At 36.0% G+C, this 27,344-nt stretch overlaps 1 protein-coding gene across 8 annotated transcripts; it reads right to left on the bottom strand.

Annotated features, from left to right (window-relative positions):
• Positions 1 to 98: 98 nt before the first annotated feature.
• On the bottom strand, positions 99 to 27,344 carry SAB (HYPERSENSITIVE TO PI STARVATION 4). 8 transcript variants are annotated; one of them, XM_028048700.2, is made up of 23 exons: positions 26,751 to 27,344; positions 24,190 to 24,301; positions 23,562 to 23,822; positions 23,023 to 23,288; positions 21,514 to 21,736; positions 19,476 to 19,646; positions 19,299 to 19,376; positions 18,162 to 18,413; positions 15,482 to 17,587; positions 12,825 to 14,664; positions 12,517 to 12,611; positions 10,453 to 10,809; positions 10,247 to 10,365; positions 9,605 to 9,854; positions 8,562 to 8,786; positions 7,826 to 7,965; positions 4,620 to 4,692; positions 3,994 to 4,095; positions 3,733 to 3,909; positions 3,207 to 3,542; positions 2,941 to 3,108; positions 2,295 to 2,667; positions 99 to 699 (listed from the first exon to the last, which is right to left on the bottom strand). In XM_028048700.2, the coding sequence occupies exons 1-23, from the start codon at positions 26,819 to 26,821 to the stop codon at positions 590 to 592; spliced, it is 7,905 nt and encodes a 2,634-aa protein (XP_027904501.1). In that variant the 5' UTR covers positions 26,822 to 27,344; the 3' UTR covers positions 99 to 589. The 8 variants fall into 8 exon arrangements, with proteins under 8 accessions (XP_027904501.1, XP_085522461.1, XP_027904503.1 ...); XM_085666335.1 differs by lacking the exon at positions 26,751 to 27,344 and adding an exon at positions 25,237 to 25,303; XM_028048702.2 differs by lacking the exons at positions 23,562 to 23,822; positions 24,190 to 24,301; positions 26,751 to 27,344 and having other exon boundaries at positions 19,476 to 19,641; positions 23,023 to 23,271.

Genomic DNA, 27,344 nt, shown 5'->3' with positions numbered 1-27,344 from the left:
AGAAAGTTAATGCCTTCTTTGTATCGGTTTGATGAAATAGTTAGATATCATCCTGCTGCTCGGTGCTTTCTACACAGCCTTTGAATTCTAAATGTGTGTGAAGGAAGATATTGCTTTTATTCTATTTTTCAAAATATAATCAAATGTATGTACATAATGATGTCAACCTCTAAGCTCCTATTTGCTAATAAATTAAGAAGCCAAAAATTGCACATTGAACAGAAGCTACAGGAATATACAACCGGAAAACGACCCAAGAGATGAAGAAACTCACCGGTGACTGAAGTTGTGGACAAGAATAGAAATGTTAGATATGCGTTTGATGTCGCATGGATGAAAGCAAGGCTCTTTTTCACCGATGACTTGGGTTTCCACAGAAAAAACACAACAGGAATCAACACCAACCATGTAGTATATCGAGTCCAAACTTCACTTTCCATTCCAATCGCCCCTCTGGACAAGATCTAGAGCTTTCAACCCAAGTTCTTCTTAATAGAGAGATTCCTCTCTCACGCTCTTGTATACTCGGTACTTAAGAACTGAGCGTCGTGCTCAGCTGACAAGTAAGAAATTCTTTAGATGACAATTTCTATTCATGAAAATCTTCGTAGGGTGAGGATCCACTTGAAGAATCACTGTCAAACGGAGTTGTCTCTCGTGGTGACGATGGTAGTGATTCTCTTTGTTGTGAAGATGAGGCTGAAAGTGATTCAAACATCATTCCTCAAGTAATCAAAGTGACATGCAGTCGATAAGCAGATAAAAAAATGCAGGAAGTCAAATACACAACACAGCTTTTAATACCTAATTTTCAAACCCAGACTCATCCCAAGTCTTGAAAGATAATGAGTTTATTGTAAATGATAGGTTTCAATGGCCAGAATAATCTTGAAAGTAACGGTATTCAATCAACTAAAGTATTCCTTCAATCTATCTAATATTTCAGTTTTATCAAAATATTAGTAATTTTAGAAAACCAAAAAAAAACTCATTATTTTTGTCAACTATTACCCTTAATTTTCAGTAGCTCCACTAAATACTTGCGCATTCATAACTACATTCTAACTCCTTTAGTAAGAATAGTTTTGTTCAAGACAAATATCAACCCAATAGGGGAGGAAGGTAGTTTAGAATACATACAAGTGTAATTCATATTATTTTTCATTCTGATTATTCATATGAAAGTTATCACTAGAGCGACTACCATTAGTTAGCAATGATGAGCACAGTAATAGAGAAACGAATGAAGTTAGAAAGTACCCATTATGCTTTTAAGTAAATGAAGCAAACAACCTAAAGGATAGGAATTGATCCAGAGAGAGGAGAAAGAATAAAAAAGAAGAGTCTCTAAACTTTGCACACAGCAGAGAGGCATCACAGGTTTAGCAAGCTTCCCATGCAGTGCACATAAGTTTTTTTGAAAGGAGAATTAGGACCTTCAATTTTTTAGCATACTTATAAGTCCTATTCAGAACCCACTCGATTTCCCAATCATCACAGTTCCCTCTCAACAAACTGCATTTGGAAAAATTAAACCTCACTACAAAACAAGTATTCTGTTCAGATACCTGTACTCTCTCTATAACTAACAAAATTATTACAGATGGATTTTAGACCTCGGATTTCTTTCTTCCAAGTTGTTATGGGCAGGCCAAGTTCAGCAACAGTAGCCCATCTATTTTACACTGTAAGTCAGCTAATTTAAATGGTTATTATGTGAAGGGATTCTTGATGACACATGGTATTTTCGTTCACAGTGGAGCAGTTTCTCCTCGCTTGTGAAAAAAAGTTTGGAAGACTGTCATCTGTCTGGGTTTTGGGCGTAAGCCTTGTATTGTTTATGGATTGACTTCAAATAACAAAAGATCAATTAAAAAATGGTTTTGACCAGAGTACAAAATTATGGTCATGGCTATTCTTTAAATTGTAAAGCAAACTTACTTGGAGAGTGCTAGTACATTCAAATGTCTTTTTCAATTATGCTAGTTTTGGGATTGGGTTGTGTTTATGGCTTTTCTTTGGTGCTTTAATGATAGTTTTGTACAGAGAATTTACATTATTTATATGTAGACATACCACTTCATTGCATCCTTTCCTTGAGCCATTTTAGTTTGTTTTCTTTTTCACTTTGTAGGGGGATTTCTTATTAAGTTTTTGTCCATACAAGTACTTCCTCTCTCCTTTCTTTCAAAATTATATACTATTCTAAACGAAATCCAAAAAACAACCATGAAACAAATCAATATTAAGTACTTACAAACCATAAATTAACAGCATAAAAGCGACAAACAAACCTTTTTGTCCTCTCGAACGGAACTTCTTAGTGTGCCTCCTAATAAGTTCTTTGGCTCTCGTGATCGTGAGCTGCCGAGCAAAAGGGGAGAAATCCATATCACTTTCGCTCCAATCACCTTGAAAATCATTCTCTGCTTCTCCCCTCATAGTTCTGAGCACAAATGCCTTTGCCTTGCGGCGTTGAGTATTGAACAATCCTCTAATGGATGTTACAAATCCATCACCCGCACCATCACTTGGACGCTTAGGCCACGATGGTGGATATTGATCAGATTTTCCTGTCTGCCCTTCATTGTCACTAAAGTTAAGATCAATTTCAGGAACACCAGCACCAGTATGCTGACTCTGGCCTTTGTCTTTAAATTTCCTACCCTACATAATCATTTAAAAGAAACACATTGAAAAGATTTAGTCGAACAGCTAAATTTTCCCAAAATAGGCCTTTGTTATTAATAAAATGTGGCAAAAGACCATTTTAACGGAAATCAGAAAAATAACAATTTCACTCCATTCTGTCAAGTTACTGCGACCACATAAATTTGAAGTGGTTGGTAAAAACAGCACACGGGAGTGAAAACGAAACAACAGGGTTGTATATGAGTATCAACGAAAAGAAAGGAGAGAGGAATTTGAGTCATTCATTACCTGCATTCCAGTTACAGACTTTAGGACTCCCCAGATTATGTGCTTCTTAACTCGTGAGAAGAGTCTTCGCCAAGTTCCAGTAAACTCAGTTCTATGAAATTGATCCATCAGTAATTTAAGATCATTTACAACAAATCGCTGCCCTTCATATGTAACCAATAACTCAACCTGCAAGAAATAATCCATGACATTTAGCTTCAATTTGAATTTCAGCACCAGAAGTGATGATAGACAACAATTTAACAAAGTGGGCCAAAATGATCAACCTGGCTAATTTTTATGTTGTGAAACTCCATCATCTTTCGTGGCCTAGATCTCTTCTCTTCATGAGACTTGGCCACCTTTTTCTCTTCATGAGATGAACGGCCACCTTTCACACCTTTGGAATCTTTTGATTTATTCTTAGCTGATTCATCTTGTTGCTTGGCAGAACTATATTGGCCATTTTTTGAGGAAGAGAAGCTTTGTAACACAAGCTCGTTAGCTACAGATTCTGCCACAGTCTCTTCCCAAGTTCTGTCAAAAGATGATGTCCTTCTCAACTCGGGGTTTGAACCAGTAACAGTACCAGAGTTTGCTTTGGCATTTTGTGTTTTTGATGCCTACAAGCAGGTTCCATAAATTCCTTGAGAAAAATATATCATCTAAAATAAATAAATTGGGAACACACAGGAAAAGAATAAACTATTTTCTTCCTTAGCTCTCCACAATGGAGACCAATGTTAGCATCTGCAGATATTATTAATAATCTGACCTGAGAACCATGTCATAGACCATCAATCAAATACTCACTTGAGCCGAGTCAACATGGACCGAAGGTTGACTTGTGGGAAATAGCATTGCAGATATGCCAGACTTGGATGGGGCCTCATACTCTTTTATTGAATGACTGCTTGAAGCAGAAGCTTCAAGAAGTGAACCTTTCTTTACACGCCTTGCACCAGCAGTGGTTGAAACCTTCCAAACCTCCTGTAAAAATAACTACTATTTTAACATTACAATTTTCCAGCTAAATTAGCCTTGGTTTTCGGAGATATATTATCCTAAACAAACCTGTCGACGTTGTGAATCTTGTTCTTCTTCTGGGAAGAAATATTCCCACATCATTCTGTACATTGTCTCTGTTAAATGAATCTTAAGGGGATAAATCTCCACCTATATTGAAAAGTAAGTTCAAGTAAGAAACGATGAACCAATTCAGACATTTCAAGCAAACCTTTGAACGGTAATAGCAAGTTTAGTTTCAGATTCTTAAAACACAATGCAGATTTAAAATTTTCTGGGTTCTTCATATTTACATTACTCTCACTGCAATTTCTGTTCAATATGAAGTTCACATTGCAATAGTTTATTCAAAGAAAGGTGCATCACAGGCATGTTTATAGAAAGACCTTCATTGATATGAACTAACCAGGCCACTTATGTGCAACATATTAAATATTCCTTCTCATATTAGTGCCCCACCAGAGTGTAAAAATATTCTGATACTGACTAGGAAGTATTATATTATCTTCGGATCTACTTGAGATATGTATGACACACACGACTTCAATTTTAACCAATGAGACCACCAAAGAAATAGCAAGAAGAAAAAAGCCAAATTTGGACAAGAATGGATTTTCATTTCTCTGCTTGGTTTTCCGAGTTTACAGTTGCCAAAAATATATAGAAATTATTACCTCAAAAAGTTCAAGGGGAGAATTTCCATCCTTTGGAGCTCCCTGCCGTGCATCCACACGTAGCATCACTTTTCTGAAAAAGAAGTTCAAGGAGATGGTCATGCAATACAGTACTTGCAACAAATACAGCAAGATCTAATATGCTTTTCCTAACCTTTAAAAATACATATAATTTTTTTTTAGCATAAACACATCAAAAAGCTACACCCAAAATGAACAACTTCAGAGTCAAACATACAGCAAATGTAATTGAATCCAAAAATAAAGTTCTTGTATACGCTCTACGTGACTGGTAGGAAATCCCACGCCAAACATCACTAAATAACACAAAATAACTATCACATGTATTCATATTCAATGGACTAGATAGTCACAACTTTGAAAGCCATCCTGAATTGGTATCACTTATCTTATTATATAACACTATACTGCACCTAACATTTTGAAAACTGCAATAGAGTAACTGCACCTAAACAAATTGTCCAAAAGTACAGGACATTTTTCCCTACTTTAGGCAGATCCACCCTAGCCAAATGAAGAGGAACACTCCTGACCTGTTGTATTTGCAGACATATAAAACTATATCATGACCACAAGCACAACGAATCGGTGAAGAAAGAGAGAGACAAGAACGGAGTTGAATCAGAATCTCAATAAAAATAGAAACATGACCTATCTCAGTTATTCAAACATATTAGAGATATAAATGTAAAGATTTAGTTATTCTACTGGATGTCAGTTAGTTATCAGTTTTTCTGCTATGATTAGTTTGTCACTCTCTTCTTGAGCCTATATATGCTCAGCTTGTATCTTTTTTCTCATTCAGTGCAACAATAATCCGTTGTTTTTCTGTTAATATTTTCTCTGTTTTCTCATACCTAAAACTCCGATATAGTGATGTGAGCTAGGAATTGTTCTGCAATGGCCAATTCAAACTCCTTCCCTTCTGTCTCCCATTTTCACAATTCTATAGCTGAAAAACTTGACGATTTCAATTATTTTTAGTGAAAACAAGAAGTTGAAACTGTCATAAAGTCGAATAGACTTTCATTGATTAGTTGTAAACCCAGTGATTCCTCCTGACTTCATTCCAAATGACGACCATGCTTTTGGAGAAATAAACCCAACTTATGAAGAATGGGAAGTCCAAGATCAAATCTTGATTACTTCGCTTCAATCTACGCTTTCAAAGTCAATCTTGTCTCGTGTTCCCGCATCTGTCCACTTGTATAAGGTGTGGGGACAAATTTATGACCACTTCTTCACCCAAATCAAGGCATTCACACAACCTACATGCCATTTCTCTTGACCACAAAACTATGAGTAAGTTGTTGGGAAAAAATAAATCCATTGCTGATGAACTTGCTGCCATTGGAAGTTCTGTTGATAAATACGTTGAACTACTCCTAAAGGTCTCGCACAGTAGCGTGCTCCAGTAATTTCTGACATTAAAAGTAAATTTGAAACACCTCCAATATTAACATTACTAACTGCTGCATTAGTATTAACATTACTACATCATGCCTCTATTCCTCTAAAATTTTGGGACTTTGACTTTAAAATTGTTTTCTACTTAATCAATAGATTGCCCACCGCAACATTGCAATTTAATTTCTTGAATCAGCTATCTTTCTGACAAGACTCTTGTGATGACTCAAAAGTAAATATAATAGATACCTTTTGCATAAAACAAAGATAACTGAAGCTCAACCTATATCATCTCCTATAGTCTTATCCTGCAAACTCTCTACAACAAGATCAGATTTATTTTCTGATCCTACTCTGTATACATCAGTAGTTGGAGCTTTGCAATATGCTACTCTTACAAGACCTAATATCAATTATGTTGTCCCCAAAGTCAGTCAATTCATATGATATCCTTTGGACACTCATTGCACAACAGTTAAAAGAATCCTAAGATACCTTAAGGGACTCTTTCCCGTGGTCTTCACATGCAATCAGCCTATGTAACTCAACCCTTTTCTATCACAGTCCTGTGTGATGCTGATAGAAAGTCTACTACTAGATCTGCAATATTTTTGAGACCTAATCTCATTTCTTGGTGGTCCTACAAGCAGCATGTCATTACCAGATCAAGCACCAAAGCTGAATATCGCAGCTTAGCGCAATCTTTAGCAGATATCATCTGGATTCAAGCTCTTTTGAAAGAATTGTATATTTCTTCATCCACTCCTGTCATGGTCAGCGGCAATCAAAGTGTTGTTGTTATAGTAAACAACCCTGTTTTTCAATCTAAAACGAAGTACATGGAGATTGATGTTTTTTGTGTTCGTGATCAAGTGTTATCCAAACAACTTGAAGTTTATCATATTCCTAGCTTGGATAAATGGGCAGATATTCTAACCAAGCCTTGTTCTTCTAACCGTTTTGAACTTCTTAGGCACAAACTTGATGTGTAGGATTTTTCCAGTAAGAATCCTTCCCCTTCAGTTTGAGGGTGATATTAGAGAATAAATGTAAACATTCAGTTATTCAACTGGATATTAGTTAGTTATCTGTTTTTCTGCTATGCTTAGTTTGTTACTATTGTAACCTCTTCTTGAGCCTATATATGTTCAGCTTGTATCTTCTTTCTCATTCAGTGCAATAATAACCAATTTTCTTCTATTAATCTTTTTTCTATTTTCTCTCATACCTAAAACTCTAATAAAATGAACGATAGCTATTAGTTAATGTCTAGTCTCACGCATGAGATGTATATACCTCGACGTAAGGGAATGTGTTAGAAATCTCATTGGCTATAGATAAAACGATTGCATAGTATATAAGTGAGTGCAAACCTGACCTTACAAGTGGTTTTGTGAGATTAACTTAGGCTTAAAATTCATTTCTTAACGGCTATTAACACCGGACATTGCATTAGAATTTGTAAGATCACTGGTTCAGACTTCCAGATAATTGGTGGAGCAAATAATCCGTGAGAACCAGCCCAAATTGAGTAAGAACTGATGTAGAAAACCAGTTTAAACCACTTTCAGTTTCATTATTTATAATGAATATATTGAACTTATACTATGAACCTCAAGAAAATTTAAAAATCTACCTGACTTAATTTTTTACAATATATTACTATATTGGTTGACATATTATATAAAATTAAAAAAAGTTAGAACAACATGGCAACAAATAGCACAATATCAACAAGCACCAAGGAATTAAGAGAAACTCCAGTGAAAATTACATACTTTCCCCATTCAGATGGAGGATTCCATGCTGACAAAAGCATATCAGACTTGACATTAGGCAGGCAATTTCTGACAACAAAATATTTTGTTGTAAACCGAGCAATGCCGACATCCTTGTAATCCCGGTCAAAGTCATATATCTAAGTATGTGGCAACATGAAACATAATCAGTTTAATCAAGCAAATAGTGACCAAAAAGAACTGAACAAAAATAGATACAAAACAAAATTGCTAGCATCAACCCACCATTCTCAAGCAAAGGAGCAAGGACAAGAAACAACAACTAAACTAAAAAAGACTTATGTGTTTTTTCCATTGTCCAAGATAGCAATTATGGATAAAACATTCAATGGCTTACAAAGGTATAAGGAAAGCGTTAATCATGTACGAATGCCTTCTACATTATGTAGTCTAGGGAAAATTTTGTCTCAGTCCAGTGTTCAGAAAATCTTTTCACTAGAAACAAACACCTTTTATAAAAGCTCTCTCAGGAAGCTGACAAAACGTAATTATTTCTCTAAAATTACCTAAATCAAACACATGCCAAAGCAATAAATTTTAGATTTAGAATGTATTTAATTGATATAAATATTAACTTAGAAAAACATGATACATAGAAGAAGTGATATTGAGAAAGCATTGGGTACTTGTGATAAGCAAATTTAGCGTGGATTCACTAAATTTTGCAAGGAAACATATAGAGAAGAGAGCACAGGGTTCAGAAAATAACTGTTACCATGTCATTAATCTCAGCCTCAGCAAAGGATTTACCATCAACAAGCATGCTCCAAACAACTTTATTAATTTGCAAAGATATGCGCATAGCATAGGAAGGACTTTTATTCTTCTCCTTCTCTGTTAGTCGTAGTTGGGCAGCTTTTTGAAAAGCCATCCTTAATGAGGCGGATGCTGCCTTTCTAGATTTTTGAGCAATTACAAGTTCTCTCTTCAGTCCCTGGACCTGCCAGTGTTGACTATTGTTGATTAGGTACACACATCTGTGGTTAGTCATATACTGAAATATGCATATAAAGTAATAATCTATACATGTCAAAACTATATCACAAATAATAGTAGAATGAATTTACCTGTGAAAACCTAGCATTCCACATATGTCAATAAAAAACGAAACATCAATCGTTCTGTTATAGTTTTTACTCGTGTGAATTGTGTAATCATGTATTTGAAAGTTGGAATACTATTGTGACTAACTCAGTTAGCTACAGATAGTTAGGTTTCAGTTTCTCTAACAACGCAGCTACAAAATAGCTGAACTCATCCTCCATTATATCTGTGAATTCCTTTTCAGAATGCAATACAATTTCTCTGTTCTTCTTTCAATACCAATATTTCCACTCCTTCAGACGGGGATTGGAAGCAAAGCCCCAATGAGTAGAAACATCAACATTGATGGGAAAACCCAGACTATATAGCCATACATGAACAAACTAGACTAGAAAAGCATAGTCACCTTCAAAAAGTATGCAACTTAAAAAAATTTACGAGTTATCTTTCATGTCACATCTACTGAAGATTTGTTCCTCTTATTGTCATACACATGTATATATACACACATATATACATACATGCATACATACAAACATATATATATATATATATATATATATATATGGAAAGAACGTCAACTAGCTCTCCTCCCAACAATATTTAATTTATTAACAGCTAAAAATTAGAATATTCAGGAACAAGATTATATGATATAAATAGAATTATCTAGTCACATCAATTAGGAGATTGTTAAAAACATTCATTTCGTACCAGCAAAGATCTTCCACCAGATATCATCCATAACTCGCTTTCCTTTTCTTGATGTGGTTCCCCATAAGGATCACCCCAAAGAGACAATTTTCGAATATCATCAAGAAGCAACCTTTGTTCCCTCTCTGTTTTTTCAAGGTTTATTTTTGCAAGTTCCACCTCTTCAACACCGTCAGGAACCACCTCATCTGCTTCCTCTTCAACATCCTCATAATCTTCGGCAGGAAAGGATAAGCTACTTTTTCGAGGCCTGCATTGTATAGTACACTGATTTAGTTTAAACAGTTCATCAATCACAACATCGAGGACTTTGTTGAAGTTCTTAACATGAAAAAGGAGATGACATCTTGAATAAATATCACATAAGTCAACTAACTATAATACCTAAATTGAAATCGTACCTATGAATTAAAAGAAGAAGATTGATTTAAACATCTTAATGAAGAGTGAATTTAAAAAGATAACCATGGTGGCATCTATAAACATCTAACCATGTCTAATCAATGCAACAATAGATATTAAACAAAGTGAGATAAATAGTACATCAATAAGGAATGAATCACAAAATGAATGAGTGTTTGAAGTAGGTAAATTGACAAAAATGTAACAGAATGAGTGCAAGCACAGTAAATTTGTCCATACTTTGGCAGGCGAGCAAATAGAAGATTGGTCAATACATCCAGCATGACTTGAAACTGGCGTGATGTCATTGTTGCCTCTATATCATGAGAATTAAATGTGAGCTCCTTCAAAGGCTTCACCTGCAGTAGTTTAAAAAGTGTATATTTATTAAGGGGAAAACGTTACACATGTACATGTTTACAGAAATGAAGTCTAGAACAACTCACCTTCAATTCTGGAGTTCCCCCTTTGTGCCTTGTATACCGAAAATACATACTACAAGGCATAAAAACTCTTTCAAGAAGAGCCCCCGTACGCATTACCTTTGGAGAGCTTCTAAGAATTTTGGGAAGCCACTGCAATCCAGCACCTGGATCAACATCTGTTGGTGCAACATGAGCCTGCACGTGCTCCAACATGACAGAGAATTCCATTCTTTTCCATGTCATTTCAGGTTGGTACTCGTTAATAGGAACATCTTTAGATACAAGTGCTTGCTCAATTATCTCATAACCAACATGAAAGACTGAATGAAATGACCGAGCTAAAACTTGGCCCCTTACGGCAGCGAGCAAAAATCTACCCTGCTTGACAAAAAAAATTGATATTTTAAAAAGAATGAGTGATGTCCACAGTATCAGTAAAAGTATAAAAAGGAATCAAAATAAAGAAGTACCAATGACATAAAACAAGTAACAATCTATTGGAGTTTAGTTGTAATGTCACTAACTCTCGGTTAGTAATAGATTTGGCATATTCAGAGAAAATGAAGAAAGGGTAAAAGATTCCATTCTTCATGAGAATAAGAGAAGAATAAAATCTACAGTCAAGATTGAGAAGAGTGTTGAGGAAGATGACTGTCGTGCAGAACATCCTAAAAACTGAAATTCAGTCAGTGTAGGAAGTCACCTACTAAAAAGACTACAGTGAACATTGTACCCCAAAATACTGACATACACCTTATTGATAAATATCCTTTTTTATTATAAAAATGTAGCAAAGACAAATAAGAAATATTCTCCATCATAAAAATGCAAAGAAATATAGAAAAGACAAACAATTAAGCCAAACCATATCTCAAACAAGTATCACAAGAAAGTTCTTTTTGTTTCTGCTTCATTTAATCTGACTCAAGCACCAATGTTGAACTCAGTTTCTCATCATGATAAAGAAACTGCTGCCGCAATGACTCAAAATGTGCAATATCAAGATGCAGGGGCTCATGTCACTAGTTTTTGTGGTTCCTCTTCATTTTGTGGTGGTCACAGCTCCAGTTAGAGTTCATGATCGTAGCTGAGGAGGCCACTTTCCTGTGCTATCATTGGTATGATTATAATTATCAGCCTCCCACTCAAGACAATTTTTACTTGAATTCTCAAGGAAATTCATATCAGCATTTTCAGGGAAATTTTCATCTCTTCCCTCAACACCAACACTTGGCTCCAGCTCCTCTATACCCTCCAGCCAGCTAACTATTGTCTTCCTTCACAAAAATTAGAGCATCCACCTACTACTATGCTAACCAACACCAGAGCAAATTTGCTACCTACTCCCAACGTTCAGAATTCCAATTCCAATTAGTTCCCTGATTTTGGTGCGTCCATCCATGTTACTAGATATAGTCAAGATATTCATCAAAATGTTCCTTATGAAGGTCTTGAACAAATTTACATTGGTAATGATCAAGGTTTGCCAAGTCAATCCTCCAGATCATCCTATTTTTCTGCTCCTGGTGATAATCCTAACATTTCTTCAGTACTTCATCATTTACTTCATGATCCTACTATCACTAAAAATCATATCGGTCAAATTTGCTAAGGACAATTCAGTTTACTTTGAATCCCATGCTAATCTGTTTTGTTAAGTATCACGTTGGTTCAAGGACGTGTTGGGCCTGATGGTCACTATATGCTTTTCCTAGTCTTTGGATTAAAACTTCTCCTTCCAGCTCCAAGTCACATGCCAAATTTTCCATTTCCATTAATTCTGCAACTAGGCTAGGCTAGGGTATCCTAATGCCAATGTCATTAAACTCGTTTTTCAGTAATGTAATCTTCACCTTTTAATAAGGAAGCACCTTCATTTTGTAAGGCATGTTGTATTGGCAAAGCTCATATATTTCCTTCTTCCTTACCTCATACTGTTTATCATTTTCCTCTAAAACTTGTTTATATTGACTTACAAGAACATAAAATGAAAAGGGACCAAAAAAAGGAATTTAATAAAAAAAAAAAAACTGAACGTGAAACAACAGAAAACCAAAAGAGAAAAATCTGTTGTTTTATACTCACATTTGCATCCTCTGAGTGAAGATTAAACTGTGGCTCAATAACATTCACCATGAAATGTCTAGTCCCATCTAAATCATCCGAGTTCTCTTTTTTGACTGCCAACACAACAAAATGAGTAAAATAATTAAACTCCGTAAAAAAGTACTTAGTGTTCAACAATAATCATGCAAGAAACAATGTTGTCTGTTGTAGCAGAAGCCGTTTTTAACTATATATTTTATCATGTATGTTTATCTAGCCTCTGATCTATTTTGAATGTCCAAGTTGACGGCAGTTAACAAAAATTCTCAAAAAGAAAATGGGCATACCAGATGGCAAGTTGTCCACTTTAACTGAATTTGGTGAAGATGTGAGTGATCCAGGAGTACTCACATTCTGCAAAAAAGACTTGGAAATTTTACCAGTTGGAAGGCCCTTAGAAACATCGTCCTGATGGAAATCAGAACCACAACGCTGTTTGTTTTCCTCAAGTAATTTTCTCTGTGCATACTGCTGGGAAGGAGAAGGCTTGGCTGGTTCAAAGGCTTTGGACAGACCACCAACCCAAGCCCAAACAGCATCTCTGTTTCCAATAGTCCACAAAAGCTTCAGACCATACACAAACACACTCTGACAATCATCAGCTACTACTACATTGTTACCATCATCATCACTTAGGTCCGATCGCATATGATCATCTGTTTCACTCCCATTTTCATACCCAGACCGTATATGCGTCATCTCGACACTTCTTCTTCCTGCTTCTTGCCATGCTAATAACCTAGCAGGATCAGCCTTCGGAGATTGTCTTCTGATGGTGAAGTAATCAGAGGATAAAAGAAATCCATCATCACGATTTTTTTCTGTCATGTAACCCTTTTCACTGGGAACTTTGTCAATGGATGCAGATTGAGAACTTTTCAGTATCATGTTAACTACTTTGGCAACACTGGCACATTCTTCTTTGTTTATGAAAGCCTTTAGCATATGAAGATCAAGACCTTGGTAAACAAGATCAAGAATATCACGCTTGCTTTCAAAAGTATACTTTTGCTTGCCCCTACTGTAACACAGTTCATATTTCAGTTTCGTCATTGCAAAAGTCAGTCCTCTCGCCGGATCATCATCATCTAGAGGCATGTTCTTTATACAGGCTGGTGTGGCATCTAGACGGAGCATAAATTCAGTCATCACTTTATCTAATGAAAGATTGCCAGATCTGGCAATTCTTGGAATACCAAAACGAGGCCACCGAGAAAAGCTGCGCAGCTTATGTGGAGGAATGTAGTTCAAACTCCAGAACTTTAGAATCCATGCTAGATCATGAGCTCCAAAGTTAAATGTTGGGGACAGAGGTGAAACATTCTGGGACGTTTGAAAATTATCAAATGCAGTAGCATCACCCTCAATATCCCTAGTAATGGAAGATGAGGATTCCTTTTGTGATGGAGGAGGAAAGGGTCTAAGAGAGAAGTTCCATCGAAGGGAAAGTGAAGTGGATCTGAAGGGATCAAATACTTTATCACGAGGTTTGCCCTCAGCTGGAAGTGCAAATAAATAATGATTCATGGGATCTCCGGATTCACAATCCCAGTCCATTGTAACTTCAAGAGTAAAGACAGGCGCTTCCAGAAATGCACCTGAGACACCTGCTGGAATTTTAATGCCTCGTTTGTTCGCCAAACTCTCCAAACTACTCAACAAAATCTTAAAATCTTTGGCAGAAACAAAAACACGACCATCAGACTGGTGCATCTCCATAGAGTTGGTCACAATTTGAAGTTTGTCAACCTTTTCATAAGGATCTGTACTTGCTAAAACATTCCATTTTGATTCAGAAAACATTAAGGATATTCTTCCATGGATGTAATTTCTCATGTCATCCCACCATGGCAAACTTCGCTCCTTTTTTGGTGGCAGGATAAGTGGACCAGGATTCATTAAACTTAGATTAGCCCTCCGAAGTGCTACGGTGAAAGCATAACTAACATCAGCAAAAGCTGGTTCATAACCCACCCCAAATGATACCTCACCTTTCTGGAAATGTATGGGCAAATCAGAGTATGTCTTCAATGGTGGAGTAGTACCACTAGCTGATCGTAGCATACGAACTTTTCTCCATCTCCCAACATAGACATCTTGATATATTTGAGGCTGAAAGCTAGTTGCCTAGTTGAAACAAATGAATAAATAAATGAAAACGAAATGGAAATACTATCATGTTTATTATAGCATGAGAATGATCCCCCAAAGAAGGGTAAAAGAATTTAGTTTGAGTAACAGCAAAAATAAATTAACAGAACCCTTAAAAACTATTATTGAAATACATGTAAGCAAAGAATAACCAAATAATACATGTATGCCCACAGGTTTGAAAAAAACAACTATAATAAGGTCCTATTAAGGTACAGGAAACAAAATGTTCTGCCATGCTTGAGTAACAGAAAACATGTATCCCACATTCACTGAACTATTGATAAGGCCCAAAGAATGAGTGGGCTCCCTCAACCTCAAGCCCACGATGGTACCAAGGCACAGTGGGGAGAAGTATATGTGAGAAAGAAGGATCCAAGGGTTGAGGTGGCAGGTAGATAGAGGAGAGAGAAATCAGGAGGGGAATAAGGAAGATTCTATTTGATATTCAGTTTTGCAAAGTGTGGGGACAGAGGTGTTTTCTGGCTGAGAGAGGAGAGGAACCATTGGTGTTGCTCTAGAGAGGAGCGTAGTTCTGGGTGGGATTTGTTATCCTTCTATTTCACGTTTTCAATTTACAGTATAATAAATACATCAGTGTGTTTTTTCCTTCCTTGTTTATTTTTTCTAAACTTTTAAGGAGTGGGTCTGTATCAACTATTTATACGCCCCTTCTGTACAATAACAGGACCTTATTAACGAAAGAATAATCAGAACATGCAATCAACATAAACATGAAAAAAAAAATTGTGTATTTAGAAGGATGGTAGACAATGAGATTTCTTAAACTTACCTGCTGAGCCAATACAAGATGGCCTTCACATTTACCGGAACTTCCAGAGAAAAGAGGAAATGTGTAATTCCGAAGCTTAACTACAAGAGAACCTGTATTTAAGAGAATATTTGTCCCATAAAGTCGGGAAAATGGTATATCTTTCTCAAGACAGACAGGATCAAGCTTCTTCAGAACCTCAATTATACCAACCTCTCCACCATCAATTTTTTTCAAGCTTACATCTAAATCTGAGGCAGATATTGAAAGAAGAGATGTCCTTGATGTACTAGGTCTGAAACCAGATTGAAAATCATCCACACAAGCACCAGACCCTTCCGACAACACAAGATTCTGGCACGCCTGGTAATATGATCGAAATGATCGTTTATAAATTTCTTCCCTCATGGATTCAATAGTAGAAGAATCTTTTACATTAGCCTCCACATTATTAAAAGAAACTTTTCTTTCTTGAGAAGAACTAACGGTGTCAGTTGATTTGGAACCTTGTTTTGCCTTCGATATAAATTCATCTAGAAAGTTCAACCGAATGGCTAACTCAGCAGCCTCCTTCTTCAGAAGCTGATAGTGCTCATCAAACCATCCCTGGATTGGTTCCTCTTCAATATCAGCAGTTAGCTTACGTATGCAAAATTTTATGCATCCAAATTGTACGGAGCTAGGTTTCTTAACTTTAGAGATCTCTTTCTTTACGGGAAAAATCATTTTTTTCTTGGCAGCAATTATGAGCTTCAAACCTCGCAACATATCTTCGATGACATCATCAATGGCACGCAATTGCAATCTGTATGGCATGATAATGTGAAAATCAAGACCTTGGACTACAAAATCCCATGTTGTCACATGTCCTTTTACATCAGATGCATTTGCAGAAACACTAGGAATCCGGGAAATTTGCATTCTACTACTCTTGAAGACTCTAGCTCCATTCAAACTAAGCATAAGTCCTTCAAGGAGTACTCCTATACGAGCATTCTCAGAGAAAATTGATTGCACCTGAACCATGGCCTCAACTCCATCTCCTAGCCCAGCCGAAATACTTAATGTTTCTACATCGACAGCAAAAATAGATTCTTTCTTTTTCTGCTTTTCAAGGTACCCTGATCCAATGGCAGATTCTTTTTTCCAATTAGCATCTTGAACATGAGACAAATCTTCCATGTGTTCATTGCCATGCTCCTGAAGCTTACTATTGTGTACAAGTAGCTTCAGCTGAAAAACAAGTTCAATTAGTGATAGATGTACATCAGGCTCCCACCTTACAGTGATATCGGTAGCACTAAAAAGAGAACAGACAGCAATGTCTTTGAGACCACCTGAACGCTGTACAAATTTAGCATTTTGCATATCAAACAACGCCACATTTGTTACTTCCCTATTTTCCTCCCTGTATTCCTGATAGGCAGATTTGGCTCTCTCAAGTTCCATCTGTGTGGACTGTTTCTCTTTGTTCACACACAAACTAAATCGAAATATTTCAAGAGAGACAGAGTACTTCAGCTTCTGGTTTTCATTAGAAATAGTGGAGAATATATTTGCATTGCGTGGGGTACCATCTGCTGACACATTTATCAAAACTCTACCCCCTTGTGAGCCATAATTAACTCGCTTGGGATCTGGAACAAATGTAGTTTCCAAACCTGTCTCACCCCATACATGTACTGAACACCTCTCAAGATTGAATTTCAAAAACTGAGTTCCTTTACCAGAAGATTTTGTTAAACGACCTTGACTATGAGTCAACTTTTTCTTTGAAGCAGATAAGCTTTTCAAAAGAGCTTGAAAAGATACGGCTGTTGACACAAGTGATTCTATACGCTTGAAAGTTAGACATAGTGTCATACCAGTCACATCAACTAACAAACCTAGTCTACACTTAGGACCATCTCCTTCAGATGATTCCACATCCTTTTTCCCCCAATCCAAATTAACCTTCGCAATGTGCATAACGGAGCCACAATTTGATTCCACACCAAAAACACTTTCTTTCAAGCATTCTTGATATTCATCAGCTAGGTGAAGATTTAACTCTCCAAGTTCAGTGTGTACTGTAGTCCCCATATTTGAAATGTTGTTTGCGAACAAATGCGATGATTGAGAGCAACCCTAAATTTGGAAGCATTAAAACAAACGTTAACTTAATTATACAACTTGTATGAGTAAACTTGGAGGGCATAAGCATAATAACTTCCGAAAAAAAAAAATCAATAGACTTAGTAGAAAGGAATATAAATTGCAAAAAAGAAAACCAACCCAATATATTTCCAATGTGCATGCTGAAAATCAAAATAATATATTCTTTATCCATTCTAACTATATAGCCATGTGATATAGAGTACATATAATATCTCCATTTATGTATAATTGAAAATAAGCCTACAAAAACAAACCATTGTGTGTTCAAACACACGGTTTCAGTCTAATGTCTTTGTTTTCTCTTCCATAACAGTATAAATCATAACCTAGACACCATTCAACAAAAACAGTCACAACAAATAGTGAAAGCAAGGCTTCATAACTATACCTGACCTCAGCCTGGTTAGCATTGTGCTACCAGACACTTTGACTCTTTACATCTAACAACTACATCTACATGAAACAATTTCTAGAAATGCTTCAACATTTTAACAATTGATATTTTTTTAGAATAATGAGAAGTAGATATAATCATGCTACTTACATGATAAACAGGAGAACCAGCCATATTGAAAAGCACTATTGTCATCTCAGGAGCTGAGACATTGCATGTCCACATGATTGTCTTGCCATCAGTTGATTGAGGCTTTGCATCAACAGATGCTTCTTCTCGAAGTACCATCCTTTTCTTCTTAGACGAGTGGAGAAACAACCAAGGCTTTAACCTGCTCATTATGATGTTGCACTGAGTACCTCCTAACTTGATATCAGTTTCAGCTCTAACAGGTGATATTGGCTGATGCAGAGGAAGCATCCCCAATAATAATAGCAATAAGTTACCGCAGCAAATAAAGAAAGAAATATTCAAACTCCATGAACAAATAAAAACAAAAGGATAAACAAATCTGAGGTTAAAAACAAAGGGGTGGGGGTGGTCGGGGGAAGGTGGGGAGGGATTGAGTGGAGCATGTGACAACCAATTAGCACATATAAAGTTACAGCTTAATCTACCCTGAGAAAAACACTTACCTATTTTCTTGAAAGATTTATTTCCATTCTTGTTTTCACTTCTAAACAGGATAGATTTATATATTTATTTTTCAAGTTCTTCTAGAACAATGTTAGGGACAATTGTTTGTGGATTTATGCACCAACTAATGACACCAGTACTTAACCTAATTATTAGTACAAGTACAACACAGTATGTCATTCTGAAATCATAATTCATATATCTCAAGTATAGTGATACTTGCCTTTCATATAGAAAAAAGAAGTTAACAGTTTCTGCAATGCATATAGGCAAATTTCTAAGAGTCCAAGTATATATCAACATTTTTTCCATCTTATTACCAGACATTTACATCTGGCCACTTATACATAAGCAAATTTTTGTATAACAAAATGTATTTTGTTTGCACAATAATCTCACACATAAAACCGATTGTTGCATCATGAGAGCTCTTGAAGTAAAAATGACAAGACTTCCCAGGGGCCAGTTAGCTTTGCAACAGGCGTGCACACACACATATATACATGTGCGTGTGTGTGTAAGCATGTGTAAGTTTACAATTTTATTTTTTCATTCTTCAATTTGAGTATATTTTGCCCAGTGGAGCAAACCAAAAGGAGTACAGTTTCACAAAGATGCAAAAGCTACAGTAATGGACTGCAAACCACTTACCTGTACTGGGATATATACAAAAGAGGCCAAATCCACCTTCAATATCTCCAGGATGGAAGAACCTGCTTCTCTCAGAAGCTTTATAATTAAACAAAAACAAAACTTGTCAGCAAGAAACAAAACAGTGAAAAATAAGAACCATATCACAAGATCTGCCAAAATCAACAAACTCCATACATGTATTTCACTAAACTCCAGTTGGAAATCAAGGCGTGTACTTTCCCCAAGATCCTCTGTGGATCGTAATTTGGTGCTTTTCAATTGGATGCCCATGATGTTGTTTTCAAGGAAAAGATTATGTTCACGATGCACAAAACTCACATCCAGCTTTGGAAGATTGAAGCTGACCTATCAATAAAAATTTACTTACACAGTTGACATTAAAACAATTAAAAAACTTTAAAACCATTTTCATAACTACTTTTAACAGATCAAACCAACAAATATAACCAAAGTTGATCATCAATTTAAACATTATATGTGTATAAACACTTTCAATTTCAATGAGACCCAGATTTCTGAATAAAATGTACTCAAAGGAAGCCAAAATTCACCAAGAACACAAACACTGGAACACATACGCAGAGAGACTTACAAGTGAAGGAACCACATTTTGCCCAAAAGCCAAATTCTAGGGTCCAGCAAGCCATAAACAGTAACAGAATCAAGACTTTGAAGCAACAAGATCATAACTTACGCAGTTTCTCTACCCTTCATATTTCTGAAAAAAAATGAAAGTTGCTTGAAAAACTAGAGCTATCCACAACAAGGAAACCCATAACCAAAGCACCACATTAAGAACATAAAGTTGGGGAAAGTGGCACAAAGACGCATCATTACACCACACAATCAACTAAAAAGATAAACTGATGATATAATAAATCTTTCTGATTAGGTAGATCAATATTCTACACGACACAAGAAAAATATACAACATTCAAAATTAGCAAGACACTAACTCGTAACAGAAATAACTAGGATAGATAGGAAACCATTACACAATCATAGTTTGATGGGGGTGGGGAAATTCAACTACATTGAACTAAGCAAAATCGATGCACTAAAAGTTCATACAAAATAAAGTTGCCACCAACACATCATTTTAGTTCACAAGAGAAGGAAACATTTAGAGAACAGAAAGACAAAAGTACAAAACTTTATCTGTTGTATTGCTCATTATTTATCAAAAAGAGAGCAGATACTAGACCTAAAAGTGCTACACTAGCTTCCAGGATTGTATGTCAGTGGACCATATTAGAGAAAAACAAAATGTCTAGACGCCAGACTGTCTAGGCAAAATATTGTAGATGAATATGCTCCCAAAATAAATCAAGAATAAGATTGGAAAGCCTATAGGATAAACCTACAGATTTGATAAAGGCAGCCAATTGTTTCAATATTATCAGATCAGAACTACATTATTTTTATTTATTCTGGCCCCAACTTGTTCTCAAAGAGAAAAGAGGTTCTGCAAATATTTTTCAGTTAATAGCAAAATATTAAAATACTGTCAAGGGAACATCAACTAAGAGATTGTTTGTTTATAGGGAACATCAAGAGAAACTGAAAGACAAATTTGAACATATTAAAATTTAGATCTAACTCAACCTTACAAACTAGCTATAAGACAAGGATTGCAAACTTACATACTTTAATTTGGTCATGTTTATAGTTGATGTGAAATCTCAAATACACACCCCTCATGTCAAAAACTATGTCATATGTGTACAGATTTTGTGACTAGTTTGTTTATCATCTGGTAAAAGCGTGAGTATCACTAAGAAGGTCTCCGATACCATATTAAAATTTGGGTTTGGACCTTACTTAACCATACAAAATCAACTTACATTAGATACTTTAATTAGGCCATACATTACTGGTAGATGTGAGATCTCCAACAAAAAGAAAGAGATGCAAGAAATAGATTCAAGTAATATTCACCAAGTGATACATGTCCTAAAGATAGTAATATGCAAACTTTTGATATCCAGCCAAAACAAATGGTTTCTCTTAGAAAATGAAATGAATGAAAATGAAGAGAATTTTTTAAACTGGTTATTGTATTGGTGTACTCCCAGTGTTTTTTATATGCTTTGCAGTTTTTAAAATGATTGTTTGTGCCGATTACTTATCCCTTGCATTTGCCTTCTATTGCTCCGTCAATAAAATAAAAGTGAGGGTTAGAAACAGACAGGAAGTAGGTTAAATTCACAACCTTTTCAGGAAACATAGAGCTGTACTTGGAGAAAGCGACAAGTGTTTGCATCTTCTTTGATGGCCCTTTTGCACCCACAGAATCAGCATGATGCCCTACTTTGCTGCCAGGCCCCAAAGAAAACTCTGATGAACTCTTTCTCTTCAAAAGCAACTCCTCATTCAAATTTACATTGACCTCTCCACTAGAAATGTCCATACTCTTAATAACTATACCCACTTCCCTGTGGCCAAAAAAAAAGACAAAACTAATTGTAGAATTTGTATGACCACAGAAACAACAAATAAAAATAAAATAAAATAAGGACAGAATCCAAGTTAATCTTAGCCTGCAACAACAGTACAAGATACAAAAACAAGTTTAGTGAATAAATTGACACAGCAAACCAAGCGTTAGTTTAAGAGTTCCCTCAACAGAGCAAAACAATAGATGAACAGAGACAAACATATATATATATATATATATATATATATATATATATATATATATATATATATATAAAGAAGGAAGTTCCATTTGATAAAATCAATATTAGAGAAATTTATACACATGGCACGCCACCAAACCTTTGAAACAAACCAAAAAAAACTTGACAGATGATTTGACATTTTGAAATATGATTTCTACCCTGCTATATTTGTCAAATTAAGGTTGTATTTGGCCCATCTTTTTCTGGGCTTCTGTTCTCCTTAAAAGGAGAAATTGGGCCACAACTTTTTCTGGAAATCCCTAAAAGCTTAGGCAGCTTAATTTATAGAGAAGAAAAGGTGAAAACAGTTTAAAAAAAATGAGATAAAAGGACTTTTAGAATAAAGCTACAAAGCTTCTCATTACTCTTTGGGGAATGGTTATACAGTGAGCAATGAAATGCGGTTATACGAGACCAACACTAACATCAGCAACTTGCTGCATTTCTTTCTGCAGCTCTCCCCAAGGATGATTCCAAAAACAACCCCTTGCCTCACCTCACTGCCACCCACCCCCACCACCATGTCCTCCCTTCACCCACCTTATGTTTGTTGCATAGGCATCTGGTCATTATTACTATGATATCACTTTAGTTCCTGAGGGCTTTCACCTCCTTTCCATCACATGGTTGACTTGCTTTTCAGCTGGGTCTTGGTGCCTAACCTTGCACAATCAGATAGGCATGTTATTTTGGATATCTTGCATTTTCAGAAGCACTAGGTTGGTAGCCTCCCCATGCCCAGCTTCTACTTCACTTTAAAAATTCTTGTTTAGAGCTTTAATTTTCAAATATATTTTAAAATAAGGGCCGAAACACTTCCTAAATGTCTAGTTCTGTTATTTTAGATCATAACTGAGTGTTCTACCATTGTATATTAAAAGCTCGCTTATGGCTTGAAAAGACCCATTGTGTTCCAACTGTACGGATTACATGCCAGACAGCTTACAGATCATCTAACAAACACCTACATCTTACCCAACCAGCATCCAGACAAGTGCAACATTAATTTAAAAAAAAATGAACATAGAGAAAAGATATACCTATCATGATCAAATTCACACGAGACAGAGAACATTTCGCAGAAAAAAGGAGCTGAAGACCTTTCTATAGCAGTAATGGATGCCTGGCCAGAAGAACTACATCCTTCACCACTTAAATTAGATATTAGGTCACAGCTGACCCGTGGCTCACCAATGTGAACAAAAATAGGAAATATATGCAGTCTAACTAATAAATTTGACTTGGATCCACCATCTTTAGATATATCTAGATTCAATTCCTTGATCTCAACCGTAGACTTTGGAGTCTGCAATGTTCAATAGAGATTCCCAGTGAACAAAAAAGTTATAATAAGATTCAAATGGAAACAATAAAAGAATCAAGTTTAAACTTAAAAGTAGACAGTGTGAAACTTATTTTATTTATAAATATAATAATAATAATATAATAATCATTACATTTGATGGTCTATTTTTAAATGTATTATGTGCTTTGCATGCACTCCAAAGGTTATGAAATTAAAAGTCAGTATGTGTTTGACCATACAAGCAGAACAATACAACTTTATGGAGATGAACACCTTCAGAACCAGATCAGTCACACAAACTGACAAATATCTTGCAATATTGCCCACAATCATCCACTTCCCCCTGCCTGAAGCACGGGATTTCCTAGTTTTCTTCTTCCCTGGGGTTTTATCTGGAGGCCTCAAAACAACTTCTAGGTCACATATTAACACTTGTAGCTTGGGATCCCGAGACATGAAACCCACACCAAGTTTAACCAGGGACTGGCGTAAGCTGAGTTTAATTTCACCAACAGAAACAGATTCAACAGCACCCTGTGCATATTATAAATCAATAGATTATATCACCATAGATAGGGGTCTGATAACAGAAATAATCATCAAAACTCTTAATGGAATAAATACAGAGTATGGCAATCAGCTGAAGAAAATTGATAGCAGATTCAGAAGCTAAGAAAAAACTTAGGGAAAAATTGTTGAAGAGGAAACTTACTCAAAAGGTACGGGATGTAACAATTTAACTATTCAATATTTACATCATTTATTACAACAAATTCCAAGCACAAAGTACATTTTAGTCTCTCTACTCTCTAGTCTGTAGTCTAATATTCACCCCAGTCCCTCAATGCCCTTCAAATTTCCAAAATCGAAATAAGGCATGTGAGTATAGGCAAAGACAAACCTTTTTAAACTTCACTACCACGTCCCTTAAACATTTCCAACCACCAACACGAAATCCAACAGATGCTCCCAAAATCCGGCTTAAAATCCAAGCCACCAGCCCAGAAGCGAATCTGTAATAAAAATTAATGAACATGGTGGTTCAAAGTCTCCAAAGAATTTTTTGCAGAACAAAAAACAAAAGTATCGGAACATAATACTCAATCTTAAAACACAAAATACTATGTACTTGTCAATTGCACTAGGGATAAAACAGAAAATTTACGGCAACTTGGCCAAAAAACATCAATGTTACATAATTTGATCATAAAAGTTTGTGTATTCCTCCATGGCATCTCCACAAGGATCATCACCCCTATTGAGTTGTCTTCCCTCGACAGCAGGATTGTCAACACCACCACACACCAAAAATTAGAAACATGTAATCAAATTTCAATTGCTCTAGATCCTCATCAAATAACAATATGAGAGCCTACCGCCACTCCTATTCAGTTAACTCATAATTTATCTAAACTATGTGTACGACTGACAAAGAGGAACAATAATATTTTAGATCAAAACTAATGGCAATAGACACATTTACATTCAAATAAAGCATCATTATTTATTTCTAAAGTTATCAAGAATAAGATGTTTTTTAAAACATAAACTACACAATGAAAGCATAATTAAAACTAAGGCTTTTGGTTCTTTAACTTCAATTTTACGTATAATTGATTGCTTTTTTGTGAATGATATAATTTTGGTTGAGGAATCAAGCACTTAACTTTGAAAATAGACTTTGGACTTTTGAAATACACTTCGGAAATAACGGGTTTATTCTTGAGAATAAGGAAAATATACGCAATGTAGTTTAAAGCAAGAGACAAGAAAAATCTGATGTGGAAGTTAAAATGGGGGAGGAGATGTTATACCACAGGTTTCTAAGTTAAAAGATAAGGGCACAACACTACAAATTGATGAGGGAAATTAATGAGAATGTCAAAAATGGGATTATAAGGGGTGGCTAAAATGAAGAAAGCCATTGGAAGTTATTTGTGAAAAATACCTATCAAACTTAACAGCAAGTTTTACCGCTGTGTCATTTGTCTGGTTGTACTCATTGGTAGTGAATGCTGGGTTTTGAAGGAACAACAAGAAAAAAAGGTCAAAGTGGCAAAATAAAGATGTAAAAATGGATGTGTGGTCATACAAAAATAGACATGATAAAACATGATTGTATACAAGAAGAAATCAGTATGCTGTTTGAGCAAAAGATGATAGAAAACCAATTAAGGTGGTTCAGACATGTACAAAGAAGGCCCCCAGAAAGTACACCAATGAGAAGAGTAAATTAAATGATTTTTAATCTGGTTAAGAGAAGAGAGTGATCAAGAAGGACATTGGAGGAATTGGTCAGGAGAGATCTCATGGTAAATAATATCGCTAAAACTTTGGTCTTCAACAAAGACGAAGACGTTGTGTGATCCATCGAGCTACAGAAACATCCTATCCGCTTACAAAGTTATGTTAAAGACATAATTCTCTCCAAATTCCACAAAAGTAAAAACCTTGAGCACCGCATTTCCCCTTTTTCATTAAGTTGTCCAAACTTGCTAAGCTATTAAGAGTGATTTCACAGCTCATTAAAAGCACTTTCTCCTAATGTCTGAGCTATATGTTTTTTATAATTCTAAGATTAGTAGGTAACCATTTTTTAATGCTAATCATCTCTATTCGTGGTGTTGACCATTCAAATGGGATGCAAAGTCTGTCCAGCAAACCAGCTTCCGAGGTTTTTTGAAGTCGATTCAAAACTACAAGTGCAAATTAAATTTTTACTTTGGAGGGAACTTTGACCTTTGAAGACAAGGCTACATTTAGAACAACAATTTTACTATATAGGTTCCAAACAGTGGTGTAAACATGCAATCAGGTGAGAGATCCAGATCAATTAAAGGACCAGAAGAGTCGTTTCTTGATACTCTAAAGATAAACTGAGTAGATTTTCCATTATTTCCCAAGCATCCTAGTTTCCAAAAGTAATCGTCTTTTAGTCCAACGCCTTGCACTTCAATGAACCCAATGAGAAATATTGATAACAAAAATCTCAAAATTTCAATGTCAGATTAAATATTCCACTTTCACCGTGTCCATGTAATTGTTCAACAGTTCCAAAGGCAGTAGTAACTTCCTCCCCTTAGACATAGAAAACACTAGGTCCACTACATTTCTCCAAAATACTGCTTACAAGACCACTTAACTCCTTCATAACCATCGAAAAAGAATGATGCGGCACTAGTACTAGAGCACTCTCCCATTTTGACTACACACCTAACCAGTTGCGTTGCCTCTTACTACACCAACTGTCTTCAGTAAACACTCCTAACAATAGTTCAACAACACTTTCAACAGGCAAACAGGCCTACTAAATCATCAGCAACCATTTCAAGTGTCATCAGACAAGTAGTTCAAAACACACTTCTCTCTATTCCAACTAACAATATATCAGTAAGCGACTTACGAAACTCAAGTTACCGACTGCAGAGAAAAAAAAAGTACAAAAATAACTGAAGAACTTACATGAAGACGAGCCACAATGTAATCGAGAGTAGCAAGAATCCGAAGAGGAAATTGACCGGAGAAGCCGCCATTTAAGAAGGGAGAAACGAGTGGTTCGAGGAAAACGAGTCAATTTCAATCGAACTCTAAGAATTCCGCGAGCAGAAACACGTAAGCGGTTCTGTCGCGAGATTCCATCAAAGAGAAGACGACAAGAAGAAGAAGAAGAAGAATCAGAGAGAAAAGGAAGCGACAAGTGAAGAACCCTAGAGGAAGAAAAGAGAGTGACGAAGGGTTTGGTTTGGTGGTTGAGAGCGTCGTGATCGGAAGCGTTGCTGAGTGATGCTTTATAGTTGATTGCTCAGATCCGATCCGTGAGATGCTCGGTGATCCAGGGCGAGTTGGGTTGGGTTGGGTCTGTGAGAAAGTGGGGGGAGTGATCGGGTGCGACGCGGTGCAGGAGAAGCTGCAACGATTTATAACAGCGAAACTATGACGTGGCTCGCTGGTAAAACTAAACCAAAGCAAAGGGTCACTTTTTTTGCAACGCTCCGTTGCGTGGTGATGGCGGTTACTCGCTGCGAGGCTACGCTAAGCTTCTTTCTTTGCCCGCGC

The sequence above is a fragment of the Vigna unguiculata genome, chromosome 9 (genome assembly GCF_037176805.1).
Source record: "Vigna unguiculata cultivar grain cowpea cultivar isolate G323 ecotype 2 chromosome 9, ASM3717680v1, whole genome shotgun sequence".
NCBI classification, from domain to species: domain Eukaryota; kingdom Viridiplantae; phylum Streptophyta; class Magnoliopsida; order Fabales; family Fabaceae; genus Vigna; species Vigna unguiculata.
This window is presented reverse-complemented; position numbering and strand designations above follow the sequence as displayed.

Excerpts from the sequence above, each read along its gene's own strand:
- SAB (XM_028048700.2), bottom strand. The coding sequence starts at position 26,821 with ATGGCGGCTTCTCCGGTCAATTTCCTCTTCGGATTCTTGCTACTCTCG. Across the intron at positions 17,588-18,161 it reads CTGGTTCTCCTGTTTATCAT|GGTTGCTCTCAATCATCGCA; the intron begins GTAAGTAGCATG and ends TTCCAAATTTAG. Across the intron at positions 2,668-2,940 it reads AGTCTGTAACTGGAATGCAG|GGTAGGAAATTTAAAGACAA; the intron begins GTAATGAATGAC and ends ATGATTATGTAG.